This window comes from Corylus avellana, chromosome 2 (genome assembly GCF_965113065.1).
Source record: "Corylus avellana chromosome 2, dhCorAvel1.hap1.2, whole genome shotgun sequence".
NCBI classification, from domain to species: domain Eukaryota; kingdom Viridiplantae; phylum Streptophyta; class Magnoliopsida; order Fagales; family Betulaceae; genus Corylus; species Corylus avellana.
In genome coordinates this window covers 4,968,995-4,990,684 of record NC_142491.1, presented here as the reverse complement: position 1 = coordinate 4,990,684, position 21,690 = coordinate 4,968,995, and the positions used below count along the sequence as shown (strand labels likewise).

General features: G+C 33.3%; 2 protein-coding genes and 1 long non-coding RNA gene across 3 annotated transcripts; all 3 read left to right on the top strand.

The window, feature by feature from the left end:
- Positions 1-902: 902 nt before the first annotated feature.
- LOC148587234 (uncharacterized) lies at positions 903-1,746 on the top strand. Its single transcript, XR_015911427.1, has 3 exons — positions 903-1,445; positions 1,525-1,603; positions 1,713-1,746. It is a non-coding gene; the product is annotated as an uncharacterized LOC148587234 (long non-coding RNA).
- Positions 1,747-8,082: 6,336 nt separating this feature from the next.
- Positions 8,083-14,191, top strand: LOC148587233 (putative disease resistance RPP13-like protein 1). Its single transcript, XM_088513908.1, has 2 exons — positions 8,083-10,088; positions 13,378-14,191. The coding sequence occupies exons 1-2, from the start codon at positions 8,083-8,085 to the stop codon at positions 14,189-14,191; spliced, it is 2,820 nt and encodes a 939-aa protein (XP_088370034.1).
- Positions 13,465-17,041, top strand: LOC132173597 (uncharacterized). The gene is made up of 10 exons (XM_088513238.1): positions 13,465-14,214; positions 14,469-14,550; positions 14,825-14,974; positions 15,205-15,394; positions 15,476-15,535; positions 15,613-15,681; positions 15,809-15,934; positions 16,266-16,446; positions 16,533-16,596; positions 16,706-17,041. The coding sequence occupies exons 8-10, from the start codon at positions 16,398-16,400 to the stop codon at positions 16,806-16,808; spliced, it is 216 nt and encodes a 71-aa protein (XP_088369364.1). The 5' UTR covers positions 13,465-14,214; positions 14,469-14,550; positions 14,825-14,974; positions 15,205-15,394; positions 15,476-15,535; positions 15,613-15,681; positions 15,809-15,934; positions 16,266-16,397; the 3' UTR covers positions 16,809-17,041.
- Positions 17,042-21,690: the final 4,649 nt, after the last annotated feature.

Here is a 21,690-nt window from a genome sequence, read left to right as displayed (position 1 = left end):
TGTTTGAATGGGTAATTCGACTAACTTAAATTCATATTTTACGGCCATGTGTGGAACTCATACAGGCCATCGACAATTATCTAGGCCTATAACACCACCTCATTCTTTGGTTATTTTATTGATACTTGGAAAAAATAATAATAATAATAATAATAAAATAAAAAATTGAGACAGTCTTTTTTTTTTTTTTTTTCTTCCCTTTAACTTTGATGGGCTACATATATTTTGTCACCGTAGGCTAATATTGGGATCTAAGACAAACAAGAATAAAGTAAACAAGCTAGTTGAAATAAATTTTTAGTTTTTTTATTTTATTAAACTTACATTGTTCTTAGAACACGTAATTCTTACGTATATTTTTAATTGAATTAACAGAGTATGCGACATTTGTCATTAGAGTTTGTGATTTTTACATGTATTTTAGAATGCTCCACGATAGATGCATATCAATTTTATAGACTGTTTTGGAGACATTTTCTCTGATCCAATTTGGATGAAAAATTTATCTTACAAACAATGTTTGAGTAATTCACATTAAAAAAAAAAATCAGCAGACTCAAATGACCGTTCTTTTTTCTTCATTAATAACACGGCATGAACCATGAGAAGAACTATATGTATATAATACAAATCTAATTATGCGTCGCGTTTGGCTCTTGAATAAAATATTTATGGTAACTCTCATTTTCTAAAAATTAGATTTGATAAAAACATGTTGGGCTCTTGAATTACCAATTTTTTTTCCTTCAGCGATGAAGAATGTTACTGGAGCAATACACATGATCTAAATGCCTCTCACACATTCTCAAGAGATAGTTCAATCGGTTATGGACCACGCCTCATGAAGTGAAGGTTACTAGTTTGAATCTCTTTCCAAACTTGGTTGAATGTACTGCTGACTTGAGGAAGTGGGCTTTTAAAGACCTCTTCATCTGTGCCGGACGGGCTTAAGGGCAACTGATGTTTGTTGACATTTTGAGTTTAGAAATCAATTCAATTAACATTGGACAACCTCTATCTTGTGAAACTATATAAATTCTAAGTTTTTGTTTCTGAATATATTTTGAGGTTATGAATTTTTGACATGATCTTGGCCTTTGTATTGTTGCCCAAGAAGTCAGACAAGCCAAACCAAAACTATCTGCAATGATCACTATCTCTATAGTAGTTATTATAACAAAACGTTTCATGCACGTATTGATCATGAAGTTCCTGCATTTACTTCAATTTATTGATTCCTTTTCTTTTTAATCATCATCGTCGAACAGTTTGCACAGATGGAGGAATGGACTTTGCTCTGTGACATACTTGCTTCATCATGTAGACTTTTAGCCACTTCCACCCCACTGGTGCCACTCACTGGTATACTCAGAACTTGGTCAAAGAAGAAAAAGAAGACGGAAGAATTCAGTCTTGGTTCTCAGAACACAAGCTGACCATCATTGGTCAGTAGTAATCCTCTTTCTGAATTAGTATGTTCATGTTTTTTACTAGTGGCTAATATAGGGGCGCTCTGGGCATCAGGAATTGGGTCATCACTCGCTTATTCATGTACAAGATCTGCTCTGAAACCAAGCCTTAGGCTAATTCAAATTCATGCAAGGTAACTTCCATCTCTTCAAGGCCTGAATTTCTTGAGCGATTCATCTTAAAAAAACAGAGAAGTGAGTTTGTGTGTGAGATGCTAAAATGCATCCACTTCTTGTGGCTAGGATGCACGCACAAGTGTTGACATTGCCAGTGCTCGATCTCTGGAGCAACCGTCTACCACTACTACGAGAAGCGGACAGCGGGGCAAGCAAAGAGTCATTCTTCAAAGTAATCGGAGAGAGATCTTAGACATGTATGTTCTCTGACCAGAAGGCAAAACTTTGGAGTTTGTTTAGGATTTGATGGAAAAAACTACTGTTCATGCCTTGGCGTTTGGTACGATATTTGTTATAAGACTCATCTAGTACTATTGATTTTTTTCTTGGAGTTTGATATATAGAGCTTCGTATTAACTCTAGAATATGTTTATTTTGGTACTGTATTTATATACTGCCAAGTGTTACTTGAATCAATTAGCTTCACACCCTTATAGTGCATATCTGCAAATAAAATGGGGCAGATGCATTAGATACTGCTCACGTTGGAGGTGCATCCTTATGGAAGAGCATATTGGACCAACAATTTAGGATGACCCTTCATCTTATCTAAAGGTAGTTCAAATAGTCAGATTTTACTCTAATGAACATTTGAATTTGTGTGAAGAAATCAGAGATAAAGATGTTATTCTTTCTTGTGAATTAATTGTTTTCAAAATACAGGACTCTTTCATCAGATGGGTTATTATCACTTTCAAGTTGTTTCTGCAGTGTTGAAAAGTGATCTTGAGCATTGCAAATACTAGGCCCTTGAAATTCTGGAAAGAAACACTTTCTCTTCTTCATACGCAACTATCATACTCCAAATCAAGAAAAACTACAAGGCTTCTTTTTTAAAAAAAAAAAAAATTAGGTGAGATTTTAATATACTATTTTTATTAAATCCGAATGAAAGAATTTTGTTGCAGAGTTTTCCCCTCATTTGAAACTTATTCCATTTTGATTTTGAAACTTTAAAATTTATTTCTTGGCGTAATTATTGTAGAAAATTAAATTCATCTATCATATTGCTCATAAAAAAAAAAAAAAAAAAAAAAAATCATCTATCTGGTTCAGATTATTGATACAAAGGGGAAAATAATTTGTAAGCTCTCCTGCTTTGAAAATAATATTTTATAAACAGGTGGTAAGATAAGCAGCCTTGGCTCTGCTCAATGAAATGTTTGCATTTTGTGTCTTGGAAATATGGCTCTCTCTCTGGAGGTTATCCTAATAATTTCACATGCATGTGATATGTATGAATTGATCATGAAGTTATTCTATCTACTAAAGTCTATTTATGTTTTTCTTTAATTATCATTGACGAACGATTATTGCAGACAGAGGAATGGACTATTTTAAGTGACACGCTTCTATACTAATGACTGGCTCTAACACATTGGCTACTACTCTTTGATATATACGTGTGGGATATATTGATAAAACAGTGGAAGTTTGGTCAAGCCTTCAGACTAAGAGCAAAGGGAAATTAGGGAATCTTATGTTGGTCTTCTGCAGGTTAATTACTACTTTAGTGATGCATTTATACATGTATATTCTGGCTAGGAGGCTTGTTGTTCAAGTATTTGATGGAAAAGTCTGTTGTCTTTGCCTAATTTCAGCCGAGAATAATTTTTACCAACAAGTAGCAGGGGATATATATAGTTTGAGTCTTGTATTTTCTTTTGCTGTCCACAATCAGCCATGCATAATCATATCTGCAAATCAGTGGAATCTTGTTTTATGGATATTGAAATCAGATCAACAAACATCATCCAAAAGATCTGTTTTTGTTTATTTATTATACTGAAAATTTTAATTCACTTGATATGTAGAACAATTCAGTTTCCACAAAATCTTTCTAGGATGTACTACTTTTCTAGTTATTTCAATATGTGGTTTCTGTTGACGAATATGTTTTATGCTTAATGCAGAAAAAGAAGCCAGGGCTGTGTTTTGAAAACTCTCAAAACACAATGTGCAGCAGTAAATGGTGCTGATCAATCCAATTTTGTCTTGGTTGATGCCCCTTGATCATATATTATCAGGTGCTTTAATCGTGCATCTCTTTTCTATGTGATATAGCGGTTTTAGCTCCTATTTAATTTCTAATTTTGTTGTGTTGCTTAAAGGGATTCTTAGGTGTTCTTTTCAAATGATGTTTCGTGCTTTGGAAACTACACCAAACAGTTGCAGCCAAGTCTTCCTAGCAGTCCATATGGTGGAAATTGTTGGTGTCCTTCTTGTGGAGGAGATTCGATAATATGAATTTGTATTTGGTGTTTGGTATGTAGAGCTTCTTAGTAACTTCATAGACCTTCTATAACATGTTTATTTTGTGTTAGATATAATATGACCTCTTTTTCTTCTTTCTCTTCTAGCCAAAATTCATCACTCTTCATGTTACCATTTAATCTGTTGTGTGAGGCCCTTTATGCCAACAACTAACTTCTCCTGCACTGAAAAATGCAGAGCTATCATATATTAAAAACTTGGCTTCTGCATTAATTGGTTTTCACCCTATGTGCTACAATTATTATTCACTCTGTTGTTTTATGCTAATGTTGTTCCTGTTTGTTCTTTCTTTTCCCCAGCCAACCAACAACCTATCATCACAAGAGTTTTCAATGAGACAATGAACCTTTCTTCATTTTCCAATGAGCAAGTGGGATAGTACAAGTTCGGGCTACTTCTGATCAAATACAAGGCTGCATATGAAATTGAAGTAAAGAAGGGGGGTAGATTCCCTCTACTCTCTTAATTCCTGGAATAGAAACCTTTTACTTGAATTCTTCTTGTGCCAATGATCCTTTCTTCAGTGTACACATGATTGGCTTCAAGCCTTCACTATATATCGGCTGCAGAAACTTGGTTCTCCACAATAGCTTGACTCGCTTTCAATTAAATGCTATTTTTGGAAGCTGTTAGAGACGAAAATAGTTCGCAGGACATTGATGAACTATTGCTGATTGTTTTTTCATTTGGTACTTGGTTGTATTTGTATTGAGAGATGGTGTTATTTTTTTTTTTGCTTTTAATTTGAAAAAACTCAGATGGTTTACCTTTCAATTTTGGCTGTTTAAAGTCTTTTAAGTGTACTATTTTAAAAGCTGTTTTTTTGTTGTCACATATGAACAACAAAATTTGAATAATATGACACGAGTCGCTGAGCGGCATTTGAATGTTATTTAAATGTTTAATATTTGAATGGCATTTCCCATCAAGGAGAGCATCTTCCTCCGAACAAAAATTTGTTACAAACTGATTTGTAGCTAATACGTACAAACATATCTACTAAAGTGACACTTGTACCTTAACATTTGTGAAATACACGTTTTTTTTTTTTAAAGCATGTGCTTCTCACATGTGTTTTTTAATAGTCATGGGACACATGTCAATTTATTAGATGAGTTTGTATGAATTTGCTAAAAACTATTTTTTATTTTTTATTTTTATGAAAATGCTAAACATACTTCTAAGTATGTTTTTCTTTTACGTGACAGTAAAAATTATTATTAAATGTTATATTTATTTGTTATTCATTCAATAGTAATTTTTTTCTGCAACCTCAAAGAGTGAAACACTTAAAAATATGTGTAATGTTCTTCTTTCTGTATTAGGTGAGGTTCTTTTACAGGCGTGGAGCCATTAGAGATGCCCGGGACTATGAGCATTTACTGTAAATTAATAAATAATACAAATGAGCTTCTTTTTTCCACCAAAAATCATGTATAATGGGCTTAGTGACTATCTTGGACTTTGTTTGCCAACATTTATGAATTGGACGTCCATGGAGATTCCCATGTTTGATTTTTCAGTTATGGAGTTGATTGATGATAGATTAAAAAAAAAAAAAAATTTTGCTTGCAAATCTTAAGATAGGTTCCCTGGCAGATAAAGTTGTCACAGTGGGCTAATATTGGGATCTAAGACAAACAAGAATAAAGTTTTGTTTGGGGGATTGTGATTTGTGAATATGTTGAACTAATCAAATACCTACTCGATCGACATTTTATAGGAAAGTCTGTTGTTTCCATGAGTTTTCACCAGGTATGCAGCTTGGTTAATTCAAGTATATATTCCTTTTTCTTTTTCATCAAAAGCTTTGTAGTGTAAGTGGGTTCTTCTTTTATATATTCTCCTTTTGTCTCACTCGTTCTTTTCTACATATTCTTTTCCTATATATTATTATCATATTCCTTTTCTTCATTCTCCTAGTTAGTATATATTCTCCTTTGGAGTGTAAGTGAGTTCTTCTTTTATTCTCCTTTTTTCTTTTCTACATATTCTTTTTCTATCTATTATTATCATATTCATTTTCTTCATTCTCCTAGTGTTAGTATGGACCATATTATTATTATTATTATCCTATTGTTATTCTTTATTCTCCTAATGGATTTTATTTTATTTTTTATTTTATTTTATTATTATTATTTTTTTCAGTAGTGAATTAGCATACTTCTAGAGCAATACTCAGTATCTAAATGCCTCTCAGACAAAAAGAAAGCCATACAGAGAGATATCTTTCACAAACTATTTACAGCTTTTTTCACACAAACAGCCTTAAGAAAATTGCCATCATTTTTCACATTCTTGTGCAAAACATTTTTACACACTTTATATAGTTTGTCTTAGAATAATGGACGCACCGTATTTACTTCAATTTTACACACTTTTTCTTTCAGTAGCGAATTAGCGTATTGCGTCATTTGCGTTTCGAGTTTGAATTGTGTCAATGCATGAGTGTAAAACTATGTAGATCAACTCTAACTCAATTTATTTAATTAAATAGGTCTGACTCTTTAACCATAATCCTTTAATTTCATGTCGAATTTACAGGTCATTTCAAAAATTATTAGCCCTGAAATTAATGACAGTTAAAAAATATATATATATTCTCATATATTAGAGAAGACATGTGCTATTAGATTGGGTTGAGTAACTATAAGAAATTTCTATCCCAACATCAAAGTGGATAAAACATCTATAATCACTACAATCAATAAACCCGGGTCATTTATGACCCATTGCCTACTATTTATGTGTATTTTTTACACTGTAATTTCGTTTTGGGTTCTTGTGTTCGACACTTTTTTAATTTCTGAGTTGTTTGTGCTTTTTCTTCTTTTTTTTTTCCCTAAGCTTGTGCTTATATTTGCCCTGGTCCACGAAAAAACTTGTCTTCAAAACATCGACAACACTATTTTATGCTAATGTTGTGCTTGTTTTGTTTGTGCTATTATGGGGCAGGGCAACAGGGCAAAATGTGAGAGATTGAAGTAAAGAAGGCACAGATCCCTTCTAGTATTTATTGCTGGATTAGGGACTTTTTTACTTGAGTGGCTATCTTCTTGGAGCCATAATCCTCTGTTTGATGCACACAAGCATGGATTCTAGAGATGCAAGTACTGCAATTTGGTTCTTTATAATAGCTTGATTGGATTTCACATAAATGCGGTTTTTCGGCCATTGAATTATACTACCTATGTGATTTTTCTGTTGATGATTTTAGTCACCTTGGAGATTATAATCTATTATTGCCCTACTTTTGTATCTTTTTTTCCAAAATGAGTATTGTATGCCCCAACCTTTCATGGTTTTGGGTGAATATATAGTTGTAAGAGTAGAGGTCACTGCTTAATAAGATTCACATATATACTCCTCTTCTCCCCATATCTTGAGAATTTTGGGATTGTTGATACATTGTTTCTTTTTTTCTGTTTAGTTTGAGAGATGATTACAAATTTACAATGCACCTTTTATTTTTTGACAAGCATTTAATTTGAATGAAATTATGTCAGTTAAAGGTGTTAACCTTGTCTACCGATGACTCCCTTTTTGTATTGTAAATAAGCATTGAAGAATTTGAAGTAGAGAAGGGGGAAAACTTTAGTCGTATTCAAAGTTGCTTTATCTTTTTTTTTGTTTTTTTTTTTTTTTTTGGTACGCAAAAGTGATTTGAAGACTCCTTGCGGATGGCCCATTCCTTTGTCCGGTTTTGGTGTTTTATCTTTATCTCTGTATTTTTACGTGGACATGGGCCTATCCACTATTATTGATCTTCCTTTTGTAGATTGCCATCTCTCTTTTTTCAAAGGCAATGTCCTTGAAAATTCTTTCAGATTGTAATGCATGTGATCCTCGAGAAGATGAAAATTGATATGTATTATTGTATATGATCAATAAATTCAGAATATATTAAAACCCGACTCATAATATATATATAGCAACCAATATTCTTCTATTTCTTTAATTGAAATCCTCCAACATTGCAAAGAAGAAACACGTGGGTAGGGCCGTGTTGTTCCATTACTTTTTTGGTTTTCTTTCGTGAGCATGTTTCTTATATACATTCTTCGGTGTAGAAAGCGTAAGATTGCTTTCATTCCAGTCTCATTTTGCTCTGCTGTTTGCGATCACCATCCTTCGTTTCCTTTGATTTGCAAAAGCACAAAACATGGCTGACATTGCAGGCATATTTCTCTCTCCCTTCCTCCAAGTGTGTTTTGAAAGAATGGCGTCTCACAAGTTCGTTGGCTTGTTTTGGGAACGAGAACTCAATGAAGGACTCTTAATGAGGTTGCAGATGACATTGCTGTCCGTGAATTCAGTGGTTGCAGATGCTGAGGGCAAGCAATTTACAAATCCTGCTGTGAAAGTGTGGCTTGATAAGCTGAAAGAAGCTGTTTATGATGCAGAGGACATCTTGGACGAGATTGCTACCAAAGATTTGGTACGGAAGCAAGATGTTGTCGATGATGCAGCTGGAGTTGGAGCCATTGTAAGTAAGGTACGTAATCCCATCTCTACTAGTTTTGTTGACAAGGTAGAAGGAGAGATAGAAAAGCTACTTGACAGATTGGATATTTTAGTAAAACTAAAGGAGAATATAGGTCTAAGAGAAGTTAATGAACGGAATTCATTAGAAAGATTGCCCACGACTTCTGTCATAGATGAATCTCGTACTTTTGGTAGGCATGATGATAAGGATGCAATAATTAACTTGCTGCTCTCAGAAGGTGCAAGTGGCGCTGAGATGGGTGTGATTGCCCTAGTCGGCATGGGGGGCATTGGCAAAACCACCCTTGCTCAGCTTGTATACAATGAATGTAGTGTGAAAAAGCATTTTGACCTTAAAGCATGGGTTTGTGTTTCGGATAATTTTGACGTGTTAAAGCTAACAAAAACAATTCTAGAGGAAATGAGTTCGTCTGCTAATGATGATAGTAAGAATTTAAATCAGCTTCAAAATAAACTCAAGGAGAAGATGACTGGAAAGAAATTCCTACTTGTTCTAGACGATGTTTGGGAGAAGAATTATGCCAAATGGGAGGTCTTAAGTAATGCTCTTAAATTTGCAGCACAAGGAAGTAAGGTTATCGTAACAACACGTGATTATGAGGTTGCGAGAGTCATGGTCACTGAGGTAATTCATTCTATAAAGGAGTTGTCTGAGGAAGATTGCTGGTCACTTTTTAAAAAATATGCATTCCGCAATCTTAACCCTGACGCATGTCTCGAGCGAGAAGTAATAGGTAGACAAATAGTAGAAAAGTGCAAAGGCCTTCCTTTAGCAATCAAGGCGATTGGGGCTCTCTTGGGGTCTAAATTAGATGTTGATGAATGGGATAGGGTATTGAGAAGTGAATTATGGGATTTACCAATTGAGGAAACAGGCATCCTTCCTGCTCTAGGATTAAGTTATAAATATCTTTCGCCATATCTAAAACGATGCTTTGCATACTGCTCCATATTTCCAAAGGATTATGCTTTCAAAAAAGACAAATTAATCTTATTATGGATGGCGGAAGGTTTCTTGCCGCAACCAAAAAATAAAACAATGGAAGAGGTTGGTGATGATTACTTCTTTGCTCTTGTATCAAGATCATTATTCCAAAAATCCGATCGCAATGAATATATAATGCATGATCTTGTTAGCGATTTGGCAAAATTTATATCTAAACAATTCACGTTAAGCATGGCAGATGATTGTCCTCCTGAAATTGTAAGCAACACTCGCCATTTATCTTTTCATAAGGATTTTGCGAGCTTGCAAGAGGCTAAGAGGTTTCGTACTGTCCTACAATTAAATTTATTGAGGGAAAACATATATGAAACCCAATTTCCATTACTAATGACAAGCTGCTTACGATTGCTCAGTCTAACTCTCCAGATAGACTTAACTGAGTTGCCAAATTCAATTGATAAACTTATACATCTACGTTATTTGGACATTTCTTACACTAGTGTTGAAAGGTTGCCTGATTCCATATGTAAGTTGTACAATTTGCAGACATTAAATTTATCATATTGTTCTAATCTTGTTGCATTGCCGAGAGATACGCATAAACTCATTAATTTACGTCATCTTGATATTACTGGAACTTTGTACCTAATGGAGATGCCAAGACATCTTGATAGACTAAAAAGTCTTCGGACATTAACTGAACGAGCTTGTACCCCGTGCAATGCACGGGTTGTACATTTTTAAAAATGAAAGGACAGAAATAATAATAATAATAATAATAATAATAATAATAACAATTAGTGGATGTATAAATGACATAAGCAAAAAAAATAAAGTTTTTGTTTTTTTTTTTTAAAAAAAAAAAACCTTCTATAAAGCTTTAAAAGAAAAAGAAAATCATTGAGAGACCATTTACATTTTACAACAACACAAATGCTCAAGTCATTTTTCCACCCTTAGGCCTTATCCTTGCATAATTGCATTCTCAAAAATAACTTTATTTAAAATACTTTCAAAGAGAGAAGTTTAAGAAATTACACTAACTAATTTCCTTCTCCTCATTGAATTAACTAATTGGCTATCCAAAATAAAAAAAAAAAATTAAAAAAAAAAAAAAAAAAAACGTTCATTAAATCATGGTTATCATTAAATTAGAATTTTATAAAGTGTAATCCTTATAAATTGAAACAAATTAAATAGTTGTACTTATAGATGTAGTATAAAACGAAAGGAACTATAAATATTTTTTTGACTATATAATCATTCAAAAAAACCTTTTATTTTTATATATTTTTAGTTTTTCTGTACCACATCAGTTTGAAAAAGTATTTTTTGTAAAATGTGTTTGTAAGCTTAGCATTCTTCATACCCACCATAAAAGCCTAATTGTAACAATCTTATAAGTACCTAAATGAGTCTTGTAAATATTCCTGACTATCAAAATAACACATTATCACACACATCATATTTCTTATATTAACTATTAGGCTACCCAAAAATTAATTTGATATAACCTCATAAAAATTTTGAAGGTAAAAATCAAAATCTATTATAAAAACTCTAAAAGCCAATGTTGTCGATCAATTCTTTATTCTATACTTTATTTTTTCCTACGCAATGTCCTTGATCAGACAATATTTATATATATAATGAACAGCAGCGTAAACTAAAAAATTGTCATACCTCGTATCAAAAACAACGATAGAAAACTCTCTCACCATTATTTCCCTTAATTCATTATAAAATTTACAAAAAGGGAAAATTAAGCAATTAGAATTAAACAAAATATATAAATTAGAATAGAAGATAAAGACAAAAATTGAAAAGATAAGAACAGGAACACAAAATATAAAGTCAAACAGAAAATGAAAAATACTAATATAATAGAAAAGAGTTGTCTTCGCTATATACTTTTTTTTTGCTCCAATAAAACCTTTAAAGCCAATGATAACAATCAATTAAGCACCTAAACAATGTGCATTAAACATAGGAAAAAAACTATCAATGTACAATATCGTAAACTAAAAAATCGTCATATCTCTTATCAAAAACACAAATAGAAAACTCTATAACCTGCGACATGCGCGGGTGTTTACAAATTATATATTCACATAAAAGCATATATGTGTCAAACATAATAGATAATGAGATAATCTACAAATTGGATAAGAACAATTTAAGTTATTATATCATAAAGCTATGTTTTTGTACTTAAAAGTGAAAAATTGGCATCAATCTTAATTTCAATTTAACCAAAAATGAAAAATAGGAATGCATTTTAAAACAACCTTAAAAGCATATCAATTATAGATCTGCCATGTTAATTATTTTAACTAAAGAGTGCAATACAAACAAAATGTATTGTTAGAAATTAATGCTAGAAAAAAAAAGTAAAGAACCTAAATAAAAATTAAGAAGAATAATGAAAAAAAAAAAAGAAGAAGAAATCACTTGCATTTAATTACAAACATGATATATATATATATATATATATATATATATATATATATATATTGTAAAAAAGTTAAGATAAATATAACAATAGTTTCAGTGACATTGTTTTGAATCATATTTCAACTAAATAATATAATTATATAACAATTCATTTTATTAATTGTAATATTTATATAGCAAGGAAATCTATAGAGAAAAACGTACACTAACAACATTAAGCAATTAATGCTACAAAACAAAATAAAGGTATTAAATAAAAATTCAAGAAAAATAATGGCTATACCTCTAGGCGTATTGTAAATTATTTCCAAAAGAAATAAAAAGCAATCACTTGTATTCTATATTTACAAACATGATAAATTAGGATAATTTGAAAAAGAAAAAAATCAAGACAAATATTACTATAGTTTTAGTGACATTGTTTTTGAACAGTTTGTGTAAATATTTGTAGTTAAATGAATTGCAATTGCAAATATGATTTCTTGTTAGTATGTGTTTATACATTTTTTTTTTTAATTTGAAAAAATATTGAAATCAAAACAAACTTAAAAACGTTTGAAGTGTAAAAAAATTGTACAAACAGAATCAAATCTAAATTTTGAAATAGTTTGAACAGGAGGACGATCTAGAAACAAAATATTGAAATCAAAACAAACTGAAAAACATTTGGAGAGAACAAAAATTTTACAAACGTAATTAAATCTAATTTTAGAAATATTTTGAGCAGGAGAAGAAAAACATTTGGAGAGAACAAAATGTGTACAAACCTAATTAAATTTGATTTTTGAAATATTTTGAACAGGAAGACGATCTAGAAACAAACTGAAAAAATTTTGGAGAGAAAAAAATTGTACAAATTAAATGGAACTTTTTTTTTTTCAAGAAGCACAAAAAGAAAAAGAAAGATAAGAAAACCTTGTTGATGAAAATAATTTTCTGTTTATTTGTTGTAGTCTGTGATGTTTTAAACTGTAAAGACGGTTAATTTATCACCTTCAATGGAAGGGGAAGCCATGTTTGAGTGAAAGTGAAACAAAATATTGAAATCAAAACAAACTGAAAAACACTTGGAGAGAACAAAAAATGTACTAACGTAATTAAATCTGATTTTTGACATATTTTGAAGAGGAGGAGAAAACCATTTGGAGATAACAAAAATTGTACAAACGTAATTAAATCTGATTTTTGAAATATTTTGAACAGGAGGACGATCTAGAAACAAACTGAAAAACGTTTGGAGAGACAAAAAATTGTGCAAATTAAACGAACATTTTTTTTTCTTTTCTCAAGAAGCACAAAAAGAAAAAGAAAGAGAAGAGAACCTTGTTGACGAAGATGATTTTCTTTTTTTCGTTGTCGTATGTAATGTTTTAAAATGTAAAGACGGTTAGTTTATCAAATTTAATGGAAGAGGAAACAGTATTTGAGTGAAAGTGTGAAACATAACAACTTTTGATTGTTTTTAACTTAAAATGACACTTGGTAGCATTTTAAAACGCCACATGTCGCAATTTTATGCCATTCTACTAAAAACTCCCCTATTATATATAGAAGATTTGCCGTCGGCAAAGATAGTGGATGTGGCATTGGAGAGTTAAAGAAACTTACAAATCTTCTGAGAGGGTCACTTTGTATTAAGAACCTCCAAAATGTTACATCTCTTACGGATGCTAACGACTTAAACTTGGTGGATAAGAAGTACCTTGAGAGGTTGGCATTGGAGTGGAATTCGCGGGAAGATAATACCGAGGATACTTCAGAAAGGCAAATAGTTGTACTTGCTAGTCTCCAGCCCCATTCAAACTTGAAAAGTCTCACTATCAGGGGCTATGATGGTAAAAGTTTTCCGGACTGGGTAGGGCAACTGCCTTCTCTTGAGAAATTGGAAATACGCGATTGTCCACAAGTTGAGTCATTTACTGAAGGGGGATTGCCTTCCAATCTAAATGAAATTACCATCTTCGGCTGTGATAAACTCTTTGCGAACCGAATGGGGTGGGGTTTGCAAAAACTTCAGTGTCTTAGAAGTTTCGAGATTTTGGACAATGCTAACGTTGTGGAGTCCTTTCCAAATGAGGGGTTGCTTCCTACCAGTCTTACCCATCTTCACATCGGATCCTTTCAAAAATTGAAATTTTTGGACAACAAGGGGCTTCAACACCTCACTGCTCTTGAAGAATTGCGGATCTACAACTGCCCTAAGCTCGAGTGCATGCCAGAAGGCGGGCTGCCTAAATCCCTTTCTACTTTAATGATCCCCTTCTGTCCTTTGTTGGAGGAAGAGTGGCGAAGGAAAGGAGAAGAATGGCGCAAGATTGCTGACGTCCGCAACAAATATATTCATTACAACGAACAGATTGAATGAGGTATAATTCATTTTATAGTCAGGTACTTTCCTTTACTCTTTTTTTTTTTTTTTTTTTGCATCTTCTTCGCAAATGCTGTCATTCTCTTCCAATAGGCTCTGTTGATTGTGCAGGATCAAACTGGGTTAGGGTTAAGGGTAAGGGTACTATCCTTTATTTTCGTTTAATAATTCTATTTTGATTTGAACACGAATTTCCAATTTAATCAATCAAAAATCAAAAAAGAATTAAAACCCCAAAAGATCTCATATTAGTTGGGTTTTGACTTTTGAGCAGGTAATCTGGAGTGAAATACAAGCTGTACTTGTGTGCTCATGGCCTTGCTACAGATGGTCAACTGCTCCTAGGCATTTTCTTGGTATCTTTTTCTCGATGGGTTCCATTCTCTTCATCAATTAATATGTCATCCTCCAATGCGGTTTGTTCATTGTGCTTGTACAAACAGGGTTAAAATCAGTTGATTGTTAATATTCTGAAATGGTGTAAATATTCTGTTGGGATGTCTTTTTGCTTTTGTGGCAAACTTCTCTGCCGCAGCTGTTTCAATTGATGCTTCAAAGGCGTATTTATTGGGCATTGTCTCTTTGTGCTCTTATGATCAATTTGTGTGATCATTTTTCCCTCTTCTCCAGATTTTTGCATATAATTTGGTCACTGAAGACAATTTGTTCAGCGCAAATGGGTTGATTTGGAATAGATTGTTAAAAGTCTCCTTTGTTGAGGATAGTTATTGATTTGGAATTGATTGGTGTAAACATACTGAAGACAATATTTACTGGCAGGTACTTTCTCTCTTCAACCAGCTAATTTCTCTCTTTGTTGAGGATAGAATACTTTGCCCAATTGTTTATTCTTCCATTATTTTTCGTTTAATAATTTTGTTTTAATTTGATGCCAATTGTCTAATTTAGTCCATAAAAAAATAAAAAAAAAACACAAACAAACAAACAAATTAAAAGCCCAAAAGATTCCAAATCGGTAGGATTCTGAGTGGTGTTTGCCTCTGAAGCAGGTATTCGATAATGAAATACAAACTCCACTGGTGCGCTCATGGATTCGGTTGCAGATGGTCAACTGTGCGTCTGTGCCTACTCACTTCTTCTCAACTGATGGTTGTTGACATTTTGAGTTTAGGAATTGATTCGATTAACGTGGGACAAGCTCAATCTTGATTCTGCCATTTGAGTTGTACAATGTTTTTGGTAGGTGAAAAACGTTTTTGGGGTTTATTATTAAACTTATTTACTGTTAACTTCTTTACTAAAACATCTTCTTTGCAAAAGGTTGACTTAAGCATGCTGGAGATGGTTGCTTTGTAGAGATATTGGTGACACTTTAACCTTGTGAGTTTTTCTAATAGGAGAGAGTTACTTGTTGATCTGTTGCCACTATTTTGTGTACTAACATATTGGATTGCTAGGTGGATGCTATCCACAACCCATCAAAAGAGCAACAAGTTGATGTTGTTCAGAGGCATTTCATGTCGCAGGTACTTGCAAAACTGGTTGCTGCTCCCTTTTTCGTGTACTTACAATGTTAGTTCAAGCAGCTTTTTAATAGTAGATAGCATTGTTCTGTTCTGAAAAATGAAAAATCCATTTTTTCTGGTGGTGAAGCAAATGGACGAGTTGCAGGTCATTTTGGGGTTTGTTCAGGCTGCGAATTGATTGAAGACTGCGAATGACCTGAAGAGAAATGGGGAGATCTTTGAATTTGGTTGTCTATGCTAACTGATGATACTGGTACCTAAATGTCCACTTCCTTCTGCAGTGATATCTGTAACAATTTATCAGTGGCTCGTTTTCGGTTACAAAGATTCTTACTTTTTGGTAGTGTAGTTATGTAGATTATATAAGCTCCAGACCAGACTTCTAAAGAAGTCCTTTGTGGCTTTCTTTTTAGTGACCTCTTTTAAGCTGTTTTTTGTTGTCACATATGAACACCAAAATTTCAATAAAAAGAAATGATTCGCTGAATTACAACAAAAGGTTTAATGCATGTATTGATCATGAAGTTTCTGCATTTACTACAATCTATTTATACCTTTTCTTTTTAATCATCATCGATGAACAGTTTGCACAGTTAGAGGAATGGACTTTGCTCTGTGTCCTATTTGCTTCATCATGTAGACTTTTACCCACTTCCACCCCACTCATTCTACTCACTGGTATGCTGAGAACTTGGTAAAAGAAGAAGAAAAATAACATGGAAGCAATTCTGTCTTGGGTCTCAGAGCACAAGCTGACCAGCATAAGTCAGTCGTAATCCTCTTTCTCAATTAATACGTTCATGTTTTTCTACTAGTAGCTAATAATTAGTATCATGAAATGGATGTTATAGGGGCGCTCTGGGCATCATGTACAAGATCTCCCCTGAAGCCAAGCCTTTGGCATATTCATGCAAGGTAACTTCCATCTCTTCAAGGCCTGAACTTCTTGAGCTATTCATCAAAAAAATACAGAGAAGTGAGTTTGCGTGTGAGATACTAAAATGCGTCCACTTCTTGTGGCTAGGATGCACGCACAAGCTTTGACATTGGCAGTGCTCTCTGGCGTAGCCGCCTACCACTACTACGAGAAGCATACAGCGGATCAAGGAGAGAGGCCCTCAAAGTGATAAGAGAGAGAGATTGATTAGGGTTTTGATTAGGATTTGGTGGAAAAGATCCTACTGTTCTTGCCTTGGCAACTGGGTAAATCTTTGTGTAAGCTTGTTGAGACATATGCTGAAACTTTAGCAAGTCGTGGGCTTTTAACAACGGCAATGGAGTACCTTAAGGTTTTTGGCTCCCACGAGCTGTCACTTGAACTTGCGATCTTAAGGGATGGCATTGCACTTTACAGAACTTGGTATGTGTGTTTGGTAATATCTTTGATGTAGTGTTAGAACCTGGAAGGTTGCTAGATGAAATTCTTTATTGTTTCTTCTCTGTTATATTTTTGGCATGTGATATTTTTCATTTTGATTTGCAAAAAGTCCCCCATTCTGCCTTGTCATATTGCTGTTTCACTTAAAATCATGTAAATATATTTGGAGTTTTTGATATAAACATAGTTGTTTCTAGTCTAAATAATAAACCAAGGTAAAAGCAAAGGGTATTATTTCTAGTCTAATAATTGAACCAAGGATAGTATTATTGCTGTCAACAATATGAGATCAGCAAACATCATTGAAGAGTTCTGATTTGGTTTATCTATTAAACTAGGAAATCTATTTCACTTGATAATTAGAACAATTCAATTTCCATCAAATCTTTCAAAGATGAAAAGACTTTTCTAGTTATTATAACAATAGCACAGAATCATAGTAAGAATCTCTCCTCTGACTAGGTTATTTTTGTGGGGGCAAACCCTATGATGTAATTAGCAGGGTGTCTTGTTGCTTTGATGGCAAGCTCATCTGCTGCAGGTGTTCTAGCTGGTGGTTCAAATATTCAGATTTTACTCTAATGAACATTTGAATTTGTGTGAAGAAATCAGAGATAAAGATGTTATTCTTTCTTGTGAATTAATTGTTTTCAAAATACATGTCTCTCTCATCATATGAATTATTATCACTTTCAAGTTGTTTCTGCGGTGTCGAAAAGTGATCTTGAGCATTGCAAATACTAGGCCCTTGAAATTCTGGAAAGAAACACTTTCTCTTCTTCATACCCAAGTATCATACTCCAAATGATACTTCAATATGTGGTTTCTGTTGACGAATATGTTTTATGGTTAATGCAGAAAAAGAAGCCAGGGCTGTGTTTCGAAAACTCTCAAACACAAGGTGTAGCAGTACTAAATGGTGCTTATCAATCCAATTTTGGCTTGGTTGATGCCCCTTGATCATATTATCAGGTGCTTCCTGCATCTCTTTTCCAAATGATATAGCCAAAATTCCTCACTATTCATGTTACCATTTAAGCTGTTGTGAGGCCCTTTATGCCAACATCTAACTTCTCTTGCACTGAAAAATGCAGAGCTGGTTTTCACTCTATGTTGACGCTGTTCCTGTTTGTTAGTTATTGTGTTGGCTTAATTCAATTCCAAAATGTAGAGGCTACTATTCACGGGCTCAAACACTGATATAGAATGCTCAGAATCCAATCTTCACCGTTCATAATGTAGATTCATGTGTTATGAACGTTCCTGCAAAATTTCAGCTCAATCGGACCACAAACGCCCATCGATTAGAGCTATTGATCAAGACTGGACAGGCCGGATCCGGACAGGCCTTCCCCGTGTTCAGACCACAATTCCAGAAACCTTATTTTTGCTCCGCAAGGCAGTGTCCGGACAGCCCATTAACCTGTCCGGACACCCCGTACCTATTATGCCCAAAAACGTGTTTTTAGTGGGCCCAGGTCTAGGGTTTGATGTACTGATATATATATACATCATTATAGATGAGGCACGAATTTTCACCCCCAGAGAGTTCGTGTAAGGCTATGCTTGAGTGATTATTTTGTTGTGAGCCAAATTGATTCCTCTTAGAGGATTTTTGTTAGTTTTGATTGTGTGCTTAAGTGAAGCCTATCGGAAGGGTCCGAAAAAGGAGAATCACGTTGAAAAAGATTGTGAGCAATGAGACAAGTTGGAGGCTTGTCGATCTTACAGAGTCAAGGTCTTGCAAATGATTGTAAGTGTTGCTAGTGTCTGTAATCTCTGGATAATCTTTTGATAGTGATTTCCTGGGTTTGGCTGCCCCGGAGAGGGTTTACTTTTAAAACGTTTTCTAAAAGGTTTTCTCTTCGTCACTAAAATTTTTGTGTGTGATTATTTATATTTTAATGATTATTTGTGATAAATATCCGTTAATTCCACATAAAATTGTGATATTTATCTGTTTAGAGTTTTTCAATTGGTATCAGAGCGGGTTCACTCCGTGAAAGATTAAATTCTTAAGTGTGATCTTTGTTTCTTGTTTAAGATGTCTCAAACCCTTAATACTGTGCCTAATTTTGATGGATCAAATTATGGCTATTGGAAGTCCCGTATGAGATTTTTCTTAAAATCTATAGACGTTTGGCATGTCATTGAATCTGGATTTAAAGCTCTAGATAAGCCGACAGCTGAATGGTCTAATGATGAAAAACAAACTTGTATGGCGAATGGCAAAGCTATGAGTGCTTTATACTTGGCAATTTCACAAACTGAGTTCTCTAGAATTTTAAATTGTGATAGTGCCAAAGATGCATGGGAGATCCTAGAAACTACTTATGAAGGAACAAATCTTGTTAAAGCTTCAAAACTTCAAATGTTAGTTTCTAAGTTTGAGGAAATTAAAATGTTAAAGGATGAGACATTTAATGATTTCTTTGGTAAACTTAGTGAAACTAGAAATTCCATGATAAATCTAGGAAATAAAGTTTCTGACACTAAGATTATTAGAAAGGTCATGAGATCACTCCCTGAAAGATTCAAAATGAAGGTAACAGCCATTGAGTCATGCACTAATCTGGAAAACATGAGGATAGAAGAGTTAGTTGGTGCTCTTCAGACTTATGAGTTTTCTTTGCCTCAACCTAGGAAAAATAAGGATATTGCCCTTAGAACTCTTAAGAAGAACTTTGATGAGTTATCTGATGAGGAATCACCAGATGATGAGGAACTTGCCTTGATAGCTAGAAAGTTTTATAAGAATGAACATAGAATTTTCAAGAGATTTGGAAAACAAAAAGGAAATACTCAGGAAAGAAATAAAAGAGACCCACGTGGTCCAAAATGTTATGAGTGTTTTGGCTATTGTCATGTTCACAATGATTGTGCTAATCTCAAGAGTAATAAGCTAAAAGACCAAAAAGCCTTCAATATTACCTTGAGTGACACCGATGAGGAAGAAACTCCTAATTATATGGCTTTTGTTGCATCCTATGATTCTGATGATTCTAATCAATCAGATGTTCAATCTGCCTCTGATAATGAATCAAATAGGGTTAATGATCTTCAAAACTCCTTTAACAATTTAATGGAAAAGTTTTCTATGCTTAGAAATACTAACTTGAAAATTGTTAAGGATTTTAAGAATCTTGAGCTTGAAAGTGATAATTTGTTGAAATCTTTGAGTAATTCACATGCTGTTTGTAATACTTTCAAATCTGAAAATCATGTGTTAATTGCTAAAAATAAATCCCTTCAAAATGATCTGATTGCATCTAGAAATCACTTGAGTAAATTCTCTAGTGAAAAGCTTGATAAAATGTTGCATATTCAAAAGCATTCTAGCGACAGATCTTGCTTAGGATTTGATAAAACTGCTTCTTTGTCTTCTAACCGTGCTTCTACTTCAAAGACTGTTTTTGTTAAACCAGTGAAAGTAGAAGAATCTTCAAGTGAAGAAAAGCAAGTAGTTGCTCCGACTCCTAAAGGTAAGAAAGGTAAGAAAATCTACATTGAGTCTCATGCATCTTACCCTACACCTAGAGTCGTGCATCCTCCTAAGAAATTATCTTCTCAAAGGTTTGTCCCTACATGTCATCATTGTGGCAAAGTGGATCACATTCGACCTCACTGTTTTAATTTGAAACCTCATGTGCATATAAATGAAAATTCATATTCTAGGAAAGAAAGTAAGGGTCTGGTCATAATGATGAGAGAAGTGCTATCTAGGCTAGATAAGTTTGAGCAAAGTCATAAGTCTAGACCTAAGATTTCTCAAGTTTGGGTTAGGAAGGATGATATCATTCACCCTTTGAGGGTGAGTGGTGATGATCTCACCTTATGTTAGGTGAGTCACCCACATGCCTAGGATTGATTTTCTTGCATATCTTTGTATATCATAGAGCATGTTGTTTTTCGTTTTTCATTGCATTTTTGTTTTATTTTGTTTTTCATTGTATTTTGTTTGTGTGCATTTCTTTTGTGAAAAATAACAAAAAGACAAAAATATTTTACTTTAGTTTTTTTTTTTTTTTTTTTTTTTTTTTGTCTTATGCACCTAGATAGTTCATTAATTTCTCATGTTGCTTTTTATGAATTTAATTCATTGTGTCTTGGAATGTTCTTAATATGCATGAGATAAAAATTTATGTCAATGGACTTGTTTTTGTGGTTACCTAAAGCTTGAGCTTATGTGATACATTTTACCTATGCTTTATCTCTTGTGCACAATTAAGCTTAAATTGAGGTTTTATTTCACTTTATTTGTGAGGTCGGTTAGGTAACCATGTGAGATTTTTGACTAATCATATTTTTCAAATTGACCATATGCTAGTTGAATCTAGGGCTTAAAAATTCCTTCTTTCTCTTTTGTGATAAGCACCAAAAGTTTAAGGACACTTTCTCAAAGAGAAAAATAAACAAAATAGTGAAACAAATAAAATCAAAAGATCATATTCCAAAAGGAATTTATCTCTGTGTCAAACTTGTGCAAAATGTTTTACAAAGAGAAATGTATAGGATGAGAGTGGTTAGGCCCTAGTATGATAAGGTTTGACTTTTGATTTAATATACTTGTTAAAACCTCATGGTGGTGAAACTTTCTCCTCATTTTGTAAGTTGAAAATTTTTCTCTTTGG